General features: G+C 38.0%; 3 protein-coding genes across 3 annotated transcripts; all 3 read right to left on the reverse strand.

Annotated features, from left to right (window-relative positions):
• On the reverse strand, positions 9936-11730 carry LOC18787279 (E3 ubiquitin-protein ligase SDIR1). The gene has a single exon (XM_007219794.2). The coding sequence runs from the start codon at positions 10813-10815 to the stop codon at positions 10099-10101; it is 717 nt and encodes a 238-aa protein (XP_007219856.2). The 5' UTR covers positions 10816-11730; the 3' UTR covers positions 9936-10098.
• Positions 12856-13620, reverse strand: LOC18786405 (receptor homology region, transmembrane domain- and RING domain-containing protein 1). Its single transcript, XM_020557310.1, has one exon. It carries the CDS (start codon positions 13618-13620, stop codon positions 12856-12858), a length of 765 nt encoding a protein of 254 aa, XP_020412899.1.
• Positions 17193-21784, reverse strand: LOC18787299 (SEC12-like protein 1). Its single transcript, XM_007218042.2, has 10 exons — positions 21503-21784; positions 21193-21293; positions 20192-20324; positions 19995-20086; positions 19472-19571; positions 19274-19346; positions 19074-19194; positions 18551-18670; positions 17880-17950; positions 17193-17764 (listed from the first exon to the last, which is right to left on the reverse strand). The coding sequence occupies exons 1-10, from the start codon at positions 21689-21691 to the stop codon at positions 17568-17570; spliced, it is 1197 nt and encodes a 398-aa protein (XP_007218104.1). The 5' UTR covers positions 21692-21784; the 3' UTR covers positions 17193-17567.

Below are 21802 nucleotides of genomic sequence, written 5' to 3' on the forward strand. Positions count from 1 at the left end.
AGCCGAAATTCCTAACTTTTGGGGAAATCTGAAGATTGAAGACTTCTTGGATTGGCTTGTAGAAGTGGAGAGGTTTTTCGATATTATGGAGGTTCCTGAGCATAAAATGGTGAAGATGGTAGCTTTCCGTCTAAAAGCTACAGCGGCTGTATGGTGGGATCAATTGCAAAATTCAAGGCAGAGGCAAGGAAAGCAGCGGGTTCGTACATGGCGGAAGATGAAGTCGCTTATGATGGAACGATTCTTGCCCACGGATTATGAGCAGATTCTATACCGTATGTATCTAGGTTGTACGCAAGGCAACCGTTCAGTTTCTGAATATACCGAAGAATTCATGCATTTGGCAGAGCGAAACCATTTGACCGAGACTGACAATCAAAAGGTCGCGAGGTATAACAATGGGCTGAAGATTTCCATCCAAGAAAAAATTGGTATGCAGAATATATGGACTTTGCAAGAGGCGATTAACATGGCGATGAAAGCTGAACTGTTGGAGAAGGAGAAGCGCCAACCCAACTTCCGTAGGAACACGACGGAAGCCTCTGAATATGCTACTGGTGCTTCTAGTGGCTCCGGAGATAAGGGGAAAGTGCAGCAGCAACCTAGAGGAACGACGAAACCAGCGACAACTGTCCAAAACAAAAACTTTAACGAAAGCAGCAGCCGGACTTTCAACAGAGGGCAGTCCCGAAACCAATCCCAGAATCCGTATGCTAAGCCCAGGACGGACATATGTTATCGTTGCCAAAAACCAGGGCATCGTTCTAATGTTTGTCCAGAGTGGACGCAGGCTAACTTTATCGAGGAGGTCGATGAAGATGAGGAAAAAGATGAAGTCGGGGAAGATGATTATGCAGGGGCTGAATTTGCAATTGAGGAAAGAATGGAGAGGATTATCTTGGTTTTGCAGAGAGTTCTTTTGGCACCAAAGGAGGAAGGGCAGCGTCATAGTATTTGTCGTTCCCTCTGCTCAATCAAAAACAAGGTGTGTGATGTGATCGTCGACAATGGAAGTTGCGAGAATTTCGTGTCAAAGAAATTGGTGGAGCATTTGCAGCTATCAACGGAGCCACATGTCAGACCTTACTCACTAGGTTGGGTTAAAAAAGGCCCTTCGGTTCGTGTTGCTGAGACTTACAGTGTGCCACTATCCATTGGTAAGCATTACATCGATGATGTATTATGTGATGTTATTGACATGGATGCATGCCATATTTTATTAGGGCAACTTTGGCAATTTGATGTGGATGCAACTTACAAGGGACGAGATAATGTAATTCTATTTTCTTGGAACAACCGAAAAATTGCAATGGCAACTACAAAGCCCTCAAAACAATCTGTTGAGCCCAAGACGAGGAGTTCTAGTTTCCTAACCCTAATTAGCAGCGAGCAGGAGTTGAACAAGGTTGTCAAAGAGGCGGAGTATTTTTGTCCCTTGGTGTTGAAGGGGTTGTTGAAGCTTGGCAGAGGAGAAAGTGACATTCCACAAGACGTGCAGAAGATTTTGTCACAGTTTCAGGAACTACTTTCTGAAAAATTGCCAAACGAGCTGCCATCTATGCGGGACATACAACACCGAATTGACTTGGTGCCTGGAGCTAACCTTCCGAATCTGCCTCATTATCGGATGAGCCCCAAGGAGAATGACATCCTAAGAGAGCAGATTGAAGAATTACTGCAGAAGGGATTTATCAGGGAGAGTTTGAGTCCCTGCGCAGTTCCTGTTTTGCTGGTTCCAAAGAAAGACAAGACTTGGCGAATGTGTGTTGATAGCCGAGCAATCAACAAGATAACAGTCAAGTCCAGGTTTCCCATTCCACGATTGGAGGATATGCTGGATGTTCTTAGCGGCTCAAGGGTGTTTTCCAAGATAGATTTGCGAAGCGGTTACCACCAGATTCGCATCAGACCTGGTGACGAATGGAAAACAGCGTTCAAGAGCAAGGACGGATTATTTGAATGGTTGGTAATGCCATTCGGATTGTCAAATGCGCCTAGCACTTTCATGAGACTCATGAATCAGGTTCTTCGACCATTTATTGGCTCTTTTGTCGTAGTTTATTTCGATGACATTTTAATTTACAGTACCACAAAAGAAGAACATCTTGTGCATTTGAGACAAGTTTTAGATGTTTTGAGAGAAAATAAACTGTATATGAACTTAAAAAAATGTACTTTCTGCACAAATAAGCTACTGTTCTTGGGTTTTGTTGTTGGTGAGAATGGTATCCAGGTAGATGACGAGAAGATCAAGGCAATCCTTGACTGGCCAACTCCAAAAATAGTTTCTGAAGTTCGAAGTTTCCATGGTTTGGCCACCTTTTACAGAAGATTTGTGAGGCATTTCAGCTCCATCACTGCACCTATCACAGAGTGTTTGAAGAAGGGTCGGTTCAGCTGGGGAGATGAGCAAGAGAGAAGCTTTGCAGATATAAAAGAAAAGCTTTGCACCGCGCCGGTTCTAGCCCTTCCAAACTTTGAGAAAGTTTTCGAAGTTGAATGTGATGCCAGCGGTGTGGGAGTCGGAGCTGTGCTTTCACAAGACAAGCGGCCAGTTGCGTTCTTTTCTGAAAAGTTGAGCGATGCATGTCAAAAGTGGAGTACTTATGACCAAGAGTTCTATGCGGTTGTTCGAGCTTTGAAGCAATGGGAGCACTATCTTATCCAGAAGGAATTTGTTCTATTTACAGATCATCAAGCGTTAAGGTATATTAACGGCTAGAAAAATATTGATAAAATGCATGCTAGATGGGTGACTTTTTTGCAGAAATTTTCGTTCGTTATCAGGCATACTTCCGGCAAGACAAATCGTGTGGTAGATGCGCTGAGTAGAAGAGCTTCATTGTTAGTCACGCAGACTCAAGAAGTTGTGGGGTTTGAATGTCTGAAGGAATTATATGAAGGTGATGATGATTTTCGGGAAATTTGGACTAAGTGCACCAATCAAGAGCCGATGGCAGATTACTTTCTTAATGAAGGTTATTTGTTCAAAGGCAACCAGTTGTGTATTCCAGTTTCCTCTTTAAGGGAGAAGCTCATTCAGGACTTGCATGGTGGAGGGTTGAGTGGCCACCTAGGCCGTGATAAAACAATTGCGGGGATGAAGGAGAGATTTTACTGGCCACAGCTCAAACGAGATGTTGGAACTATTGTGCGCAAGTGCTACACTTGTCAAACTTCGAAGGGGCAGGTACAAAACACTGGATTATATATGCCATTACCAGTTCCTAACGATATTTGGCAGGATCTTGCTATGGATTTTGTCCTCGGTTTGCCCCGAACACAAAGGGGAATGGACTCTGTATATGTGGTGGTTGATCGGTTCTCAAATATGGCGCATTTCATAGCCTGCAAAAAGACTGATGATGCATCAAATATAGCCAAACTGGTTTTCAGAGAGGTTGTTCGCTTGCATGGGGTTCCTACATCCATTACATCAGATCGTGACGCCAAGTTCTTGAGCCATTTTTGGATCACTTTGTGGAGGCTGTTTGGGACTACTTTGAATCGTAGCAGCACTACCCATCCCCAGACTGATAGCCAGACTGAGGTTACAACCCGGACATTGGGCAATATGGTATGAAGCGTCTGTGGAGAAAAGCCAAAACAATGGGATTATGCACTACCGCAGGTGGAGTTTGCATATAACAGTAAAATCCATAGTGCAACTGGGAAGTCTCCATTTTCCATTGTTTATACTGCTATACCTAACCATGTTGTAGATTTGGTGAAACTGCCTAGAGGCCAGCAAACTAGTGTGGCAGCGAAAAATTTGGCTGAGGAAGTAGTAGCCGTTCGAGATGAAGTCAAGCAGAAACTTGAGCAAACTAATGCTAAGTACAAAGCTGCTGCAGATAGGCATAGGCGAGTTAAAGTGTTTCAAGAAGGCGATTCTGTGATGATATTTCTGAGGAAGGAGAGGTTTCCAGTTGGCACATATAGCAAGCTTAAACCAAAAAAATATGGTCCGTACAAAGTGCTCAAACGGATCAATGATAATGCCTATGTTATTGAGTTACCGGATTCCATGGGAATTTTCAACATTTTTAATGTTGCAGATTTATATGAGTTCCGTGAAGATGAGGTCATTTATCCAGATCATAACTCAGGGTCGAGTTCTTCGGAGGTGGAGGGGACTGATGTAGAACAGATGGCAGATTTTATCGCGGTTGAGCTAGAAAAAGGACGTAGCGGGAATTTGCAGATTTGTTGTCCGAGCTCCGATTAGGACACAAAATACAATTTCGGAAAGGGAATGACGCCACGAGTCAAACTCACAGCTTTGCTGTGATGTACGATGGATTTTGGCATTCTGAGGTCATTTGGCCTTCCAAAACTGCATTAAAAGTTTCGTAGTTAATTCTCCGAATAAATTCTGTTTTTCAGTTTTAATGTAATAACTCCCCTAGCAATTCAAGAGTTGAGAGTTGTGTATTTAGACAGGTTTGTCTGACGTTTCTGATTATCTCAGATTTTAATAAAATTATCCCAAGAGAATTCCTCTTAATTTCTGGTGGAATCCAGATTTCTTGTTACTCAAGGTTTCGCTTGAAACCTTTGTTGCTTGTGCTGCGTTACAAACAATATAAATTTACATTGTGTCAAATTAAAACAAACATAAGTTTTAAAAATATTAATCGAAATTGAGGATTGTCCTTGAATTGCTTCAAATTAAAACCATAGGGCAAAAGTGACCAAATTGAAACCACAAAGACCTTAATATAAAAGTGATGAACAGCAGATGTCAAAAGTGACTTTTTGTCTTTTCCTTTTACTTTGAATTTTCTTTTTACAAAGTTGGAAAAGGCTACTAAATTTACAATTGTACACCACGAGGGCAAAGGAAACCAGCCCACTAATAGTTCGAAATACTTGACATTAATTAACATAAAAGGAAAGGGTAGACATGGACTTAGATAAGTTGGCTAGAGCGGATATGCTCTCCACTCTACACCCGAGTTCGAATCCCCCTCTTCTCGTAGTTTAGATTAATTTAAAGTAGATTATCGCCTGTTAAAAAAAAAGTGCCTAATCACACATTAAGAGCACTAAACTCTTCATGAAAGACATTTTGATAATTTCAAAGTTTTGTAGGTGCGAATTCATTTGGAGGTTGTTGGATGAACTAATTTGGAAGTTCGGTGAGAATAAATAGTAAATATAGCGTACAAAGAAACATTATAATAATAGGTTTGCTACCTTAAAAGCGATTATTCCATATAAATATGTAATTTGAAAATCCAACTCAAATATTATTTTCACTTTCCTTGAAATTGCTACAATATTTTCTTAATATGACAACAAATTGAAAGCTCTCATTTAGGTCTATGTTCAGTCACCTTCTTGTTCATGTACGTAGTTTTATATGGACACAGTTTCTTTCCTATAATTCTAGAGCATTTCTCCTTTTTCTACACCATATGCAATGGATGTCTTCTCTCCTTTGTTATGCTTTATTTTGTGGACCCAGTTGGAGGTTGTTGGATGAACTAATTTGGAAGTCTAGTGAGAATAAAATAGTAAATATGGTGTACAAAGCAAACCTTATGATAATTTGATTTGGGACGATGAAAACAATTGTTGATTAAAAAAAAATATATGTAATTTGAAAATATAACTAATATTGTTTTCACTTTCCTTTAATTTGCTCTAACACCTTTTTAATGATATATAAATGAATTTAAGGAAACTTGTTTTTTATACAAAAAATAATAATGAAAGGACACATTTTCTTCCGTATAAATCTAGACCGTTTTTGCAGAGATGAGCATAGCCAAGGTGGCTAGAGCACATGTGCGCTCCTCACTCTGCACCCGAGTTTAAATCTTCATTCCCGCAGTTTAAAAAGTAAAATATCACTTGTGTAAAAAAAATCTAGAGCAGTTCTCTCATTAGACTTGTGCACTCAATGCCTTCTCTCGTATGTTTTGCTTTGTTGCCTTCTATTCTGCCTTGTTTAGCCGTTAAAACTCTCTCGTTCCCTCTTTCTCTCTCTCAAGATATCTAGCTGCACTTCATAGAAAAACATCGCACTGGTACCCTCCACCTCCACGCCTAAAAAGTCGGTATTAGATTAGTGCACATAGAAAATGTTCCTTCATCTTGGTTGGATATAGACTTCACCAATCTTTGAGAGCTGTTTGAGTGACTTATGGTCATCAACAACCACTAGCCTCTTTAGAGAAATTGAGATCTCTAGTACTGAACTTGAGGAAATCCAATAGAAACTGTTGCTGTAAGTAACAGGCCTGGTGTAGCTCAAAATTCTCATCCAAACAATATGGAAAGCATCCAACCAACGCTATCATGAACTCCAATCAAGTAAAAGTTCTTGATGAACATCAAGCCAACAATATTTTGAGCCCTACAAAACTAGATAGGGCACAGTGGCCAATGCAAACCACTCCACCACTGATGAACTTGATGATTAATGCAACATATCCAGCAACAAGTATTGGAAACTCTTAACTGAAAGTTTAGACCATACTTACCATTCTTTTTTCTCTAAAACCCTAAGGCCTTCCTCTTCTCTTCCCAGCCCCGCACTTCCCCATTTGGGGAGGAGGAGGTATGTCCCTCCTCCCCTCCACTTCTCTTTCGTGTTGCTACCTCCCTATCTCTCCTACCTTGGCTTCTTTTGGTGGGACTGGTCTTACCTTCGGTTTGAGTCTGTTTTGGCTCTGCCTATGGCTATCTTTGAGAGTTTATTGCTTCTCCTCCTATGGTGACTGCTTGAGCCTTGGGCTTGGTTCTGAGATTTAATGTCTCAGACTGATTTTGTGTCCCCCATTCTTCGCCAAATACCATATATAACTAGATTTACTTCTTCCTCCACATCCCCTCCTCTTCTTGCCTTCTCTTCATTCTAGATCTGGCCTCTCTTTTGGGTTATATAAACTACTTCTATATGCGTTTTTTTTTCCGTCTTTCTGGGAATGTGTATAGAGCTCTTGCTACAGTTCTAGATATGGTGCTTTGCTTGCACCACTACTTTTTGCTATGTCGATCTTTGGGTATATACCATGATGTTGGTGTGAATGGTTGTTGTTTTATCTTGGGTCCAGAGACGAATTTAGGTGTGATGGAGAAGATGACTCTTGGATGACTATTGGTGTGTGGATGGATGCATTTTCTGTGTTTTCGGGAATTTTTCTCCTTAGCAGATGATCAGTGGGTCTCTATGTGCAGCGGTGTTGACCTGTGTGGAGGATATGTATCTCCTCTTTTGTGGCCATTTTTGTGCAATCCCCGTTCCCTTAGGGGCGACGGTGTCTTTGTTTTTTTATTTTGTTTTGATTTTGTGATGGGGAAGATTTATTACGCTAAACTGTACTAGTTTTTATTTAATCTTTCGTGTGCTTGTTGTACTATGTTCTTGGCCTTTTCGGCTCATGTATTCATTGTTTTTCCTTCCCCTTTTGTGGTTTGAATGAACTTTACTTGAACAAAAAAAAATATGTATGGGAAACTCCACTATTGATATTAATGATGAGTTGTACGCAATCATCGGGGATTTAATTTATAGTCGGGAACAAGAGTGTAGAATATGTCTCTGGTTCAATCCATTTTATCTTTATAATCAATGTGCCATTTTAGGACTTGAATTGAATCGACTTGTCTTCAGTAGTATCTCACTTTGAATTCATTGAGTGAATCAGAGTGATCAAGCACACTCACCTCAACTACAATTGAAGCACTATCAAATTCCTTGTCACAAAGATCGAGTGGTGACGGCTGCTTGTTTCTAGGGTTTTTGTGTTTTGGGGGTTTTTTTTGTCCTTTTGGCCCTAAATTATTTGTATTTTGTATTGGGCTTTTATTTTGTTTGGTTAAGCCCTTGTTTTTATTGTTCTAATAATTTTTGTTTTGAATTTATATGTAACTTTCTATGGCAATAGCATGTTCATTCCTCTGAAGAAAAAAAACTAAAATTTGAAATTTTTTATTTTCATTGCTCAAATTTGTGTGCCAAAGTATTTCATGATTGCTGGAGATTTTGAAGGTTGACCTCATCTTGTCATATTCATTTTTTAGCTGATTTTTTCACTTGTTAAAGTTTAAGGAGATTTATCTAGAACCTACCTAGTGGAAATTTCATTCAAATCCTCTCCACCTAGCTTGCAAAACCAACCCTAAAATTATGGTTTATTACATCCTTGGCTACTCAGTCAAACTGACCATCAAGTGAACCCTTTTTTTATTATTAAAAAAAAATGAAACCTTTGTTTTTTTTTTTTTTTAGTTGTTACATTGGAAGAAAGAAAATCTCACTGAAATTCGATTATTTTATTTTTGTTAAAAAATTCTTTTATATATGTTTCCATAGAACATCCATTAAAATATTGTATAGATTCAATAAATACTGAAAATAATTCATTAATATTACCGATGAAAAATACATCATTAATTCCCCTGAATAAATTCATCTCAACTACTTCAAAAAAACTACAGTCCTGATCTCTTGGACTCCTATGGTCCAAGAGATCGGGACTGAAAAAAACTAACTCAAATGCTAAATTCAAATGCTAAATGTTATTCATATTTTTCGTGAAACTAATGAAGTAGCACATAAGACTTGCTTGTTATGCTTTATCTTTACCGAATTCATCTTCTTGGTATGAGGAATCTCTCAATATCATTTAAGATGTTCTAGTAAATGACCTTAGTATAATCTTGATTTGCTTCAATATATTTCTTTTTTTTTTTTTTTTAAGGCAAGTTCTTAAGTGAAAAAAGGTTAAGACTTAGACTTAAGGGTGGGCATCAAAACCGGAATATCGAAATCATTCTGAAACCGTGCCAAATCTTGCCAATCTCGTGCCGTCCCATTTGGTATTGACTTGTAAACAGGATGATACCGTGTCATCCCGTTACTGTTTGGTATGACATCGATTTCAGATTTGTGATCCTATTTGGTGTCATACCGTATCGAACAATACAGGTAAATAAGAATCCTAATTTAATTTCAGTTCCTCCTCTCTCTCCCACAGACATTTCGACTCAGCTTTGTTTCTCCTCCGTCCTTTCCTTCCCTTCCCTCTATCTATTCTTCTCTTCTCTTCTCCTTTGATCCTGTTTATTACATTTTGACTGCAACTGCCTATAGTTCTCTCTCAGGCTTACATATTTGTTAACGGTATCTTTGAAAGAAGATGATATGCATTTGACCCAAACTCTGCTTTTCCTTTTTCTTTCTATTTTCTTCAATTACTTTCCTTTTCATTTATCAAAAGTAAATAGCTAAATAAATAAATAAATAACATTTTTTTTCTTCTTCTTTCTGGCTGAATAAAAGCATGTGCTTACCATGGTTTAATAATGGTTTGTTCTATCTCGCTGCTGTAATTCCAATATAGTTAGAAGATTTATAGTCGGTTTAGTTTTGTTTAATAGCATATAAACGCTAAGTCTCGCTACTGTAATTCATTCTGTATATTCTGAGAATTAGAGCAATCAACCTAGAGGTTTTCTATTCTTTCTTTGCTTACTTTCTTCTTCATTCTTGCAATGGCTACCATGGTTATCAATGCCTTGTAACCATGCTCAAGCATCAGACCATTTGGATTTCAGGTGTGAAATGGTTTGGTGACGCAACCAAAATTTTGAGACAGAATTACTTTTAAGTTTTTTTTTATTTAAATTTTGTAGGATTTTTTACAGTATCAACATTAATACCGAATCATACCGGTTTCATTTGAGTTAATACCGGGATGCCGTGCCCAGCCCTACTTAGGCTAGCTCAACAATTTAATTCCATTCCATTTTATATTATTTATAATAATAAATAAATAAAATAAAACTAGCGAGTGTTAAAGGGGAAATTATAAAACTCCCCAATTAGTTTTTATTAAGGGCCGGCCCTAAATCTTGAATTTCATTAGTGCGGATAACAAATTAATTTTTGTTGTTGGAAAAAGTAACAAATTAATTGGAAATTAGGAACAATCATATTCATTAATAACAAAAATAAAGAACCATCAATTTACATCCATCCAGAGACTTAAAAAAATAAAGAAATAAAGAATATCAATCGGGCAAGTGATATTTGGTGCCGTATCCTCTCAGCGGCATTTCAACAAACACTTCGGTGTCCGTTGTCTAATCGGGCAACAAAATAGAAGATCCGGTTTGCCGACCCGACCAGCGCCCCGACAGATCGGCAGGCAGAGAAAACCGACACATCGGGCAAACCCTGCTCTTCTGCAGCCACTCCACAATGCAGCCCCGGTGATAAAGATGCGAGCACGGCATACACGTGGAGTCCGATCCAACGGCCATCTCCTCCAGACAAACCGCGCACACCGCCGATTCTTCAACCGTCGCCGTCTCCAACTTCGAAATCGCCGCCCTGCTCGCCGGCACGAATTTCGGGGCGGTCGCCTCCTCCTCCTCGGAGCCGCCGAACTGCTCGACGAAAACATCGAGGCACGCCTCGATGTGAACGAGCATGAAGTCCGAGAAAGGGCGGGAACTAGCCTCTTCCGCAACGGCGCCGTTTGCTACCTTATCCACCATGGCGGCGCAGAGCTCCGGCGGGCAATGCAGCTCGGAAAGCAGAGCCTCGGCGAGCTTTGCCCTCGACGCATTTTCGTCCATCAGTAGGTCAAGTTGGAGCTCGTGCGAGTAGTATTCTGAAGTGGGCGGTGAAACGGCGTCGTTTTCTTCATCCGAGGCGTGATTAAAAGTAAATGTCGTGGACTTGACAGTGATCAAGAATTGGGTACATGGCAAGTCAGTTTCAGGCTCAATCACGGCTAATGTAGATAACCGGCAGCAGCAGGAGACTTCGCTTCGCCTCTCCATCGGTTGATCCATCGAGACGAAAATCGGGAAGCAAGAATTGAAGACGACACGAATTAGGGTTCGAGTATGGTGTAGAATAATTGTAGCAGAACCAAATTGTGAGGCTTGTTGGAAAGTCTTGTAACGTTTATATACAGAAAGCTAAGGCGGTCTCCAATTTAAATTAGGAATTGTGATCGAAGTAGGATTCCATGTTGCATTAGGATTGATGAGGGGTCGTTGGTCAAAGGGTAGTATAGTAATTCAATAATGGAACAAACATTTGTTTATTTTACGAAGAAAAGTTAATTGAAAATCGCGTGCACCTAGTCAACTCTTTGACTCTGGGCAGGATCTCAGTTTTGCCTTGCTATTATTACTCGTAGTACAAAAGACAAACAATAACATTTGTTGCGGGCTCATCAGGCGCAGCGCACTACTCGCCATCTCACCTTTAATTCCACCAAGGTTGTAATTTTTTTTTTTTTTTTTTTTATCGAAACCCAAGGTTGTGATTCTCCTTTTTTTTTTTTTTTTTCAAACCCAAGGTTGTAAATTATAATTCATTGCAATACTTTTGCTGCATCTCTTACTAGCCTCTTGACCCACGCAGCGACTTAAATAGTTTTCTTTATTTTCATACGAATTTTTTTTAATTATTATTAAGTAAATATATAAATATATAAAAATCTAAAAACTGAAAATGCAACATTAAAGAGGGATGTGCCTACAGTTAGGGATGACAATGGGTCGAATCGTGGGTGGATATGCGAATCTTATCCCCATCCCTGTTAAGTTTTTTCCCCCCATTCCCGCCTTCATACCTGCAATATTCATATTGAGGATCCCTTATTCCCATCTTCATTGGGAAATGAGTTCTCTGACCCGCCCCATTACAGAAGAAAAAATCAATATAAAACTACTTTGTTGAAAGAAAAAAAAAATTTGAAGTAGGGCAAGATAATGAACCTATATATATAAGTAGTGTGACATAAGATTCATATAAATTATATAAGTATATAATATAATAATGGGAAATTAAAACTTAGTTGGCACAATTACTTTAATAGCATAGTTATATATATCATAATATATATTCTAAACAGGGAGGGTTCGGGGCAGGAATTAAAATATCATCCACGCCCCTCCCCGAACACCATACCAAAAAATTTCATGTACCCGTCTCTATTTCAGTTTTTTATCCTTCATACCCGACCCATTAGGGTCGAATCCCCACGAAGACCCTTACCCAAGGAGAAAATTGTCATCTATATTGCAGTGGGGAGTAACTGCTTCTATATAATTACTTAGGTGAGATTTATTTTTTATTATTATATGAATTATTCACTATTTTTAATTTGGTTACATTTTAGAATATCACAATAAAAAATATTATACGAAGAATGCCATGTGGAAAATCTTCGACTTTGGTGTGTTAGAACCTGTTGTGCTTCTTGTGAAAGAAAAAAAGAAGAAAAAAAAAAAAAAAAAAACTTGAGTACTTGAGTATTTGGGTGTTTGTCTGCTTGAACCCATCAAGGACAATTTCTTCCCTAATGCGGAAGTTTGACTTGATTGTTTTTTTCTTGATTTGGTTGGTGTAGCTTCTCATATAATGACATGTGCTTTCTTTTGCGGATCTTTTTCTCCTCTCGAGTAATATGTAGCATGTGTATTTTACGTGATACTTATATAATCTCAGATGCAAAGATAAATGTTCTTAATGACTTGAATTATTAACCAACAACCCGTTTATTTAGTTATTATTTGTACCACTAAAATTAATAAATCTTAGTGTAAGTCTTAACATATTTGCTTTAATCTACAGAATAAAGCCGCTTCCTAATTTTCTTGCTTTTATTCAAGAATACAAGAAAGTTAAAGAGTTCTTTTAATAAAAAGTACATTATATTGAAATTGCAAGAATCAGATTAATCAATATCTCACCAAAAAAATTAAATTCACCTTCATTGGCTTGGCTACAATATTAATATATATATATATATATATATATATATATATATATATATACAAAATTTGAGCTACATAGTTGCTTGCACCATTAATTAATATCTAAAAACTTCGTCCATCATCTCTCTTCATACCTCTCTCTTCATGCATCAAAGCAGGCATGGAAAATCGACACAATGGACAAGACCTGCTTTTGTCCAGCCACTTGAGAATGCAAGCTCCATGAAAAAGATGAGAACATGGCATACAAGTCCCTTCCGAACCAACCACAATCTCCTCCATACAAATCGAACACACAGTCGAAACTTGTACTTCTCTCACCCTCTCCAACTTATTGTCAACCCACAATTTTTTCGTCCACGGCACGAATTCTAATCCGGCCTCCCCCAAGTCATCGTTCCACACGTAAGTGTCAACAACATGAACATTGATGAAAACCGAAAGATTCAAAACCTTATGCCCGGTACCACCTCTGGTAACGAACAAATAGAAAGAGGCATCGTTCAATATTTTATCTGTCATCCACTGACAAATTGCGGCTGGCACGCTCAAGCAAGATAGCTTGCCGGATATGGCAGTCCTCGAATCCTCTTCTGAGGCATTGCCAGCCGCGAAGGGGTCGATCTCGAGCTTTTCGTGCTTAACGCTGACGAGGGTGGTGCAATTTTTTTGGTCAATGTGGTTGTCCTCGTACAAGTCCTCAAACTCGAAATCCCAGCAGGGGTGAAGGCGATTAACCCTAGCCTCCATGTTCAGAAGGAATTTGGTGGATCGCAGCTCGGTTTGGGGTTCAATTACGGCTTCAAGCTCTGTAGTAAGCCGGAAACGAGGGTCACCCACCACCCTTTCCAAAACTTCAATCGACATGGTCATCTTCTATACGCACACTTCTTGATTCACAGTGATCAATCGAGCACTTTTTGGAAACTAACAACTTTGTGTGTTTGGTTGTAAAAACTAGCAACTTAAATATATAAGCTTGGCTGGTTTTCAAATCAATTGCTAGGAATCCCTGTCGGTTGATCCATCAACTTGCAAATTCGATCGAGACGAAAATTGACAAGCAAGAAATCAGGTTTGAGTATGGTGTAGAACTGTAGCAGAAGCAGATAGTGAGTATACGGTATGAAATGTTACTGGCATTTCACGTTTATATAGAAAGCTTGGTGGTCTCCAAATTAAATTAGGATTTGTGACGTAAGTATGATTCCTTGCGAGCCAATAAAGACATGAGGGGTAGTATAGTAATTAATTAATATATAAGCTTGGCTGGTTTCCAAATCAATTCTTTCCTTTTCGATAAGTATTTTATTTAGGAGTGGCATTTTAAACCGAAAAACCGAAAAACCGCAAAAATCAACCGATATTTTACCGCAATAAAACCGCAATCGCGGTAAACCGAACCGCAATCGCGGTATTAAGAACCGAACCGCATTTACGGTTGCGGTTGCGGTATTTGATTTTCAAAATTTGCGGTTACCGCAAACCGCAAAGTATAGCCGCACGGCTATACTCTATGAATAATTAAGTAAAATTGTAAACCCTTCTCTTCTCTTGAATTGGTGGAAAGGGAACCAAACAAGATATCCTATTCTTTCACAAGTTGCCAAGGATATCTTTGCAATTCCAAGTTCTACGGTTGCTAGTGAAAATGCTTTTAGCATAGGCAAGAGGATTGTGGATCCTTTTAGAAGCTCTTTGCATCCTAAAATGGTAGAGGCATTAGTGTGTACTAGTGATTAGCTTAGAGCGGACGAATTTTCCTTTTACAAAGAACCAACAGATGATGAGGTTGAATTATACAAGGAAATGGAAGATATGACAACTTGTAAGTAATTAGTTTATTTATGCTAATGTTATTTATGCTTCTTCTTATAATAAAATGTACTAAACTATGTTGTTTTATTTGTAGATAGCATTGGTGCTCAAACAACACAAAGGGGTTCTTCAAATCCACTCACCACCAACACTTGAGTTTGTAACATTGGTGTATTGCATTTTTCCTTTTAGTTTGTAACTTTAATTAACTGTGAATTGGATTTTTCTTTTTGGTTGTAACTTTAATTCATTTTGCTTTTGGTTTGTAAATTTAAAGGATTTGGAATTGGAATGCTTGAGAAGTTTAACTTTAATTGGAATGTTTGGAATTGTAACTTTAATTTTCTTAGGTTGTGAATGCTTGAGAATTGGAATCGATTGTGAATTTATATATGCTTGAGAAATTGAGGTTGTGTATTTATTTATTTAGGTTGTAAATTTATATTTTTGTGAATGCTTGAGAATTTACGGTTTTAAACCGCAAAACGCGGTCGGTTTGCGGTTTCAAAAATCACCAAACCGCAAATAATCGGTCGGTTTGCGGTTTGAATAAAAATTCGCGGTTACCGAACCGCAACCACCCCTAATTTTATTAGTTTAACAAAAATTAACGTTGTTTTTGGTCGAAGAGGTTTGGGCCCAATAGCGTGGGTCGATGATGGATGACCCGTTGGCCGAATTGTTAGCGATGTTGCTCGTGGAGAAAGCTATGTAATTAATAAACAATATATTATATATGTAGTCGTTTCTTTAATATAAAAAATAATTTATTCTACTGCTCATACTTCTTTAGTGTTTTTTTTTTTTGGTTGAGAAAATATGGTATTTCATTCAATCGAAAGGAACATTACATGGTAAGAACTAGCATATTAACGACGGTCTAATTAAAACCTTCACAGAGAAACAAAATCCTGTGGTAGAAAAGAGTACCACCTATGTTATTGACTAAACAGAATAGTCAAACGACTTATACGAAACAAACCAACCTAAGCCCCAACAACAAAACTCTTAAAACAACATCCCATCACTACGTAAGTACTGTTAAAGAAATTCTCATATGATCTAGAAAAAGCATCATAGTTCTTCGTACATAGTCAAAAACGTACTATGGGTATCAGAATAGATCCAACCAATCACCCAACTGCAAAACCATTGAAACACATCCCATCACTACGTAGATACTATCAAAGGAAGCCTCCTATGATCTAAAGAAAGCATCATAATTCTTCGTACAAAGTCAAAAACGTATTGTGAGCATCATAACAGATCCAGTCATACACCAACCGCCACCTCCAATTTTCTTGATCTAGAACCCCAGCTGACAAGCAAGAGAGACCAAGATTGGCCTCTTAACCTGAAGAAAATTCTGAAGAAAGATCTTTATAGTAGGAACGTTCATCGGTTACTAAGCCCACGAACGTTCCATAGGAGAATTATTAGGGAGATCTTGGAGACCCCTCAAGGCTGGTCTCCTCCGCCTTGTCAATAAAATCCTCGATACAAAAACTATGCTTATCAGAAAAATCCATGCCATTAACAATCAGATGCCCACACCAGTTTTCGCGCTCTTCTGATTCCCGCTTGGTATCGCATACTTGTCATCCTCTTGAGCGGAAGAGGCAGTGGCCATCTCCATAGCGTTAAGATGGAGACCCTTCACCAGCGACTGGCTCCTTGGGAACCCAGAAAGGAAGCCAACATAGCCACCCCATGGAGAACAAAAGAGCAACAACAAAAAAAACGTCATATCCAATTCACTAAGAAGAACCCAAAGAGACAATCAGAGAAGATTGAGAGCGATGGCGCAGAGAATGAGTAAAGAAAACTGGAGAAACCCTAACTCTAACCGTCAAGGCTCTCCTCACGTGAACAGAGAGCGACCCCTACATCATCATTGTTTCTTGAAATGTATTTCCTCTTGCTTCTTTAGTTTGTTTTTTAGACTCCGATGGGTCAAGCTCATGCTAGGGTAGTAGTTGTTTAGTTTGTTTCTTTTCTTTGGCCTTAGCCTGCCTTTTCAAAAAAGAAAAAAAAAGATAATAATAAAGAAAATGTGAAAATATATTGAATTTGTAGGAATGTAGTTTAGATAGCTGCACGTACTTAAAGACCATGTTTGTTTTGGTGACTGTAATTGTATTGAATTATAATGTAGAATTGGAGCACGTTAGATTACATTGGATTGGAGAGAGTAACAACACCACCAGATTAAGGGGCTGGACTCCAATTCACTACTTTGACCATTACTCTTCATCTTGTAGGCCTCCCTTGAAAGTCCACATGATGAACGGTGGAGATCTTCTAATCTAAACATGCACACCAAAATGTACTAGACCAGTACAACATGCTATCAGCATATGGTCACCCAAATCTTTTAGAAGAAGAAAAATGATCACAGGAAAAAATGTTTTTTTCGTTTTTGTTTTTATATTCTTGGGGGAGAAGTCTCAGTCAATGAGTGCATTTTTCTTCTTCAACTTCTGATGAGGAGAGGAAATTACCATTGTTTTTCTTTTTCGCCTCAAGAGGAGATGACCTCACTACAATACTACATAATACTTTTGACTAAGAACAAGATGTCAACTCAGAATAGGAAAATTAGTAAGGAAAAAAGGCAAATACGGTAAGGACTCTTAAGAATTCAATTATCGGCGAGTACTGCTATGGGCAGTAAGCCCCCTTATACATATGAAAAGAAAAAAGCCAAAGTATCATGCATAATTAAGAACACCTCGTAGCTGGACGAAAAAAATTATGCGCATAAATGCAATCACACAACACTGGCTTCCCATAACAAATTTAAATCAATTATGTATTGTGAAGAGGAAGAAATTCTCTACTACATTTCTGTGAATGCTATATACACCACAAAAATAATGTCCCATGGGATTGAAATAAAACTAGGTTAGCTTGGGGACTGAAAGAGCATAGTTTTTGTCCAGTTACTGATATGATATTTCTTCCCATCGATCGTAGAGAGTGGACAATAAAAATCATCACATATCAACCGGACCCCAAATATTTCTGTCATCAGAAGACTTTGAATCTCTTAAAAATGCTCCCAAGTGCGGTTTTGCTGGTTGATTTCTTCCAAGGGGGAAGTTCCAAAATGAATCAGAGTTCTCGAAGAAGATGTAAAAGGCGACAGCAGATGCTAAAAACAGTCCTAAAAGGACCATATAGATCTGCCACTCTGCATATTTGGAACAAGGGCAAACAAAACTGTCAAACCACACCCCAAAAAATATATAACAAAAGAAGAAGAAAACAGAGAGAGAGAGAGAGAGAGAGAGAGAGAGAGAGAGAACCTTTCCAATCTGCTGGAACAGTTAACTTAGTTACAACAGCTCCCCATTCATTAGAAGTAGTGAGCACAACCCTGAAACCAAGAAAAACGTGAGCATCCAACAAACAAAGAATTGCATACTCCAAATTTCTTGGGTTACAAAACATGTCTAAAGTTAAATTTCATTGGAAGTTTCCAGCAACGCTTAGTACTCTACTTTAGCATTCCGATGCAGAAGAAAAAGAAACAAGAAATTGTTTTCCAAAGTTAAAGCCCCTTCCTGAGCAAGACTATAATTCCAATGCTGTTCAATGAAGGCAAATAGAAGCATTAAGAAAACTAGAAGAAAGTTGTGTGCTGATCCTTAATACATTCAATAGAATGAATACCCAGAAAATGGCCTCTAAAGAAGCATTTTCATGAAAAATACATACTACGAAAGTGCATCAAGCGCGACCTTAGATCTGAAAACAACATGAGCTCTAATAACACTAGTAAAACCTTCTCTATAACATATGCAAATTATACAGCAAATCTATCTGTATTACAAAATAAAGTCAAATTTTATTATATTTAAATAACGGTCAAGGAATGGATTGATTGTTAAGCACCGGTCAATCAATTATGGTAATTCAACATACAAAAACATGTCAGTAGTAGTTCACAAAACTGTATTGGTTGGAAGGGCCTTACCTTTCAGTGGGACAAAACTCCAGAGTTTCAATGCATGTACCCAGGTGTAGCCTCTTACTCCAGTGGCAAATCTCCATTTTCTTAACTTCAACCACACAAATATCTCCATCTTTGCTTCCTCTGCAATTTAAAGAAAAAATTGGTGAAACCGATATCGTAAACTATGTCCCAACAACAACATTCTGATAATATTTACCAAATCATCAAAGCACTGTATCCAAATGTGGAGTGACTCATCATTGAACCAAAGAAAGAACATAATAAACAGTCAATTAATATATTTCTCTGATTCACATCAACATTGAACATTTGAAAGATTTGTCCTCTCTTAAAAGGGAGTGTGAGCAGGCATATCTATGTGTATATTACATTAGCACTCTATTCATTATAAATATGAACCAGTCTAATTACCAGATATGTTTAATGTTCAATTCAATGCACCAGCAGAGCAATTTATTGTTTAATAAATTCTCATTTAAAGCCTAGTATATAAACACAACATAAAATGTAGTAAAGCGCTTACAGAGCAAGATATTTCCCATCCTTGCTGACAGACATAACGGAAGCAGACTTTTTAAGTAGCCTCTTATGCCCAATTTTAGTCCATGTACTTATGTCCCAAACTGCGGTCAAAGCTTTATCACCTGTTTGATTAAAACAAATATATTTAATTGTCTGAGAAACAATGATATAGCAGTACAGAATTATTTTAGAGAGGTAGACCTTTTTGAACAGTGCAAAATAGAAAGGGTTTTGTTGCATCCTTAGAAAACCGACATAGTTCAATCTTTTCATCCTGCATGAATTAAACTCCATATATTACCCCAAGATTCCACCCAAAAAAAAAAACACCAAATATTATGCAAGATAGGAGAGAAAAAAAGGCAATATATTTCAAAAATTTAAATGAATAAGCCATACTGAGTTGCGAGTCAAAGTAGTCAAAGGAACACAATCTTCCATCTTCCATATTCTTGCTGCTCCATCAGTAGATGTTGAAGCTAAGAACTCGGAGTCTAGGCTAGAGTAGGATAAACATAGACCAAAACATTCAAAATCAGTATAGGAAAACTGTGCAAATCTTCTTAAAATATTCCAGTCTATAGACTCCATACACCAAAAGAAAATGAAAGGGAAAAAGAATCCATTAACGTCTTTTATTTTCATTATATAACCAATTCATTTTTGCTTATGCTAAATTCAACCAAGACAGGTGGTTTGTTTGAGATTCTTAGATGAGTGCAATAAGTACTGCGGGAAAACATCATGGCCTTTTCCTATGTAACTGCAGTAGCATTGATTAAGATACATAACTCTTCTTGCTCAATCATATGATAATGCCAAATCCAACAAAATGTAAACAGATATCTGATTATAGCATTTTCTTATGCCTTGTTATCTGTATTTAAATGTACACAAGACAATCAACAAGCATTTTCCTCACCTGAAATCCAAATCACGAACAGACTTGTGCGCTCTTGGTTCATCTAAAATTATTCGGAGGCTTGGCCACTCCAAAATTCTCAAATGCCCATCCTAAAGTTGATTAGGGCATAATTAAATAAATGTTTGGCATAAAAATTAAGCTGCAGCACGAGAAGTGTATGGTGAAAATGGACAGTAATACAGATTATTGCTTACCACCCCACCAGTAGCCAATTTAGATCCATCAACACTAAAAGCTAGACACTTCTGTGGACCAATTCCCTTCAAAGGAGCTAGTTCTTTTGCCAGCAGCTTTGCATTTGATTCTTGGCCGTATAACTCAAACAATCTGCATTTCTCCCAAAAAAATATAATTCAATATATGAGATATACTGACAACTCAAGGCAAAATACTGGATGTAGCCACACTTGAGGACTACATAACCTCCACTAGAATCTCAATAAACAGACTAGCTAACACAGAAAGAGGAGGAGCAGGAGGAAAAGAAGCTCAATCAGCCAACAAACACTGGCAAGTTGAACAACAATTTATACGAGAAAAGTATCCCCATCATGCTCTTGTCTCTATCTTGGTTTAATCCTAATAAACTCCACCTTAAATTTGAATGATATCTTTATACAGAGATCATGTTCTTTAGTTGAAGTGAAGTCAAAATGTGCAAACAAAAGGCAGTGATAGTAGGAAAATAAAGCATATGGAAGACCCAAAAATCTTATCTTCTGGGTTCTAAATTTAAAATGGTTCAAGAAAGCCAAATATTTGAACCTTGCCACCGAAATAAAATAAAAATAAAAAAGCATTTAAAAAAGAAAATATACAGATGTGTACCCACATATCCTATCAAGCACTAATAATTATAGTACTATTACAACAATGAAGCAGTGAAGCAGATGGGAAGCTTTACGCTCCAGATTTAGCAATCAAACAGCACAGCTACTCTCCAACAACATCAAACAACAGTACAGTTTAAGCAAGCTTTAATGATCAAACATCATAAACCAACGAAATGTAAACAAGGACAGCTTTTTTAAAAAAAAGGTTCTTTAAACTTATAAAAGGCGTCAACTAATAATTAGCATCAAATTGGGAAACAAAAAGAAACCCAAAATAAAAAATAGTACCACGGATATAAAATAACAAAAAACGGCTGTTAAATTTCGAAAAACAAAATCACTAGAAGAGAAATAAAGCTCACTTGCAGCCACCATTAGAGGTAGAGCAAACGATGTCGTCTCCGGTTGGGTGCACCGCAATGGAAACTGGCTCACCCTCCACTTCTTCAAGCACATATGTAGTCTAAACAATCAATCCAAAACACACACAAAACAAAAATTAAAGTCAAACGCAAGCAAACAAAATAGTCAACCCTTTCTTCAAGCTCTCTTGGGTCAACCCGGTAAAACAAAAAAACCCAAACTACGAATACCCAATTCACAGGGTAGCAAAAATTGCATCCATTGCTTGTAAATTTCAAATAAAAAGAGATTTTAGAGAGCGAGGGAGACCAGGGGAGAGGAAGAGAGAGAAGTAGTCTTGGGGTCGAAGGAGAAGATCTCGAGAACTGAAGAAGACGACGACGAAGAAGAATCCTTACGACTGGACCTCCCGAACACCGCCCAATTGGCGCTTTCGGGCCGTCGGATCCACGACCCGCACGTCACCGGACCCTGCTGTTCTGCCCCACCGGTCGCCATTCAGTTCAATTTCTAAGAAGAGAGAGAGAAAACAGAGGCAAAATCTGACACGGATGGAATTAGAAATTTCGTTAGTTTTCTCTCCGTATATTTATTTATAGAATTAAAAAT

This window comes from Prunus persica, chromosome G2, assembly GCF_000346465.2.
Source record: "Prunus persica cultivar Lovell chromosome G2, Prunus_persica_NCBIv2, whole genome shotgun sequence".
NCBI classification, from domain to species: domain Eukaryota; kingdom Viridiplantae; phylum Streptophyta; class Magnoliopsida; order Rosales; family Rosaceae; genus Prunus; species Prunus persica.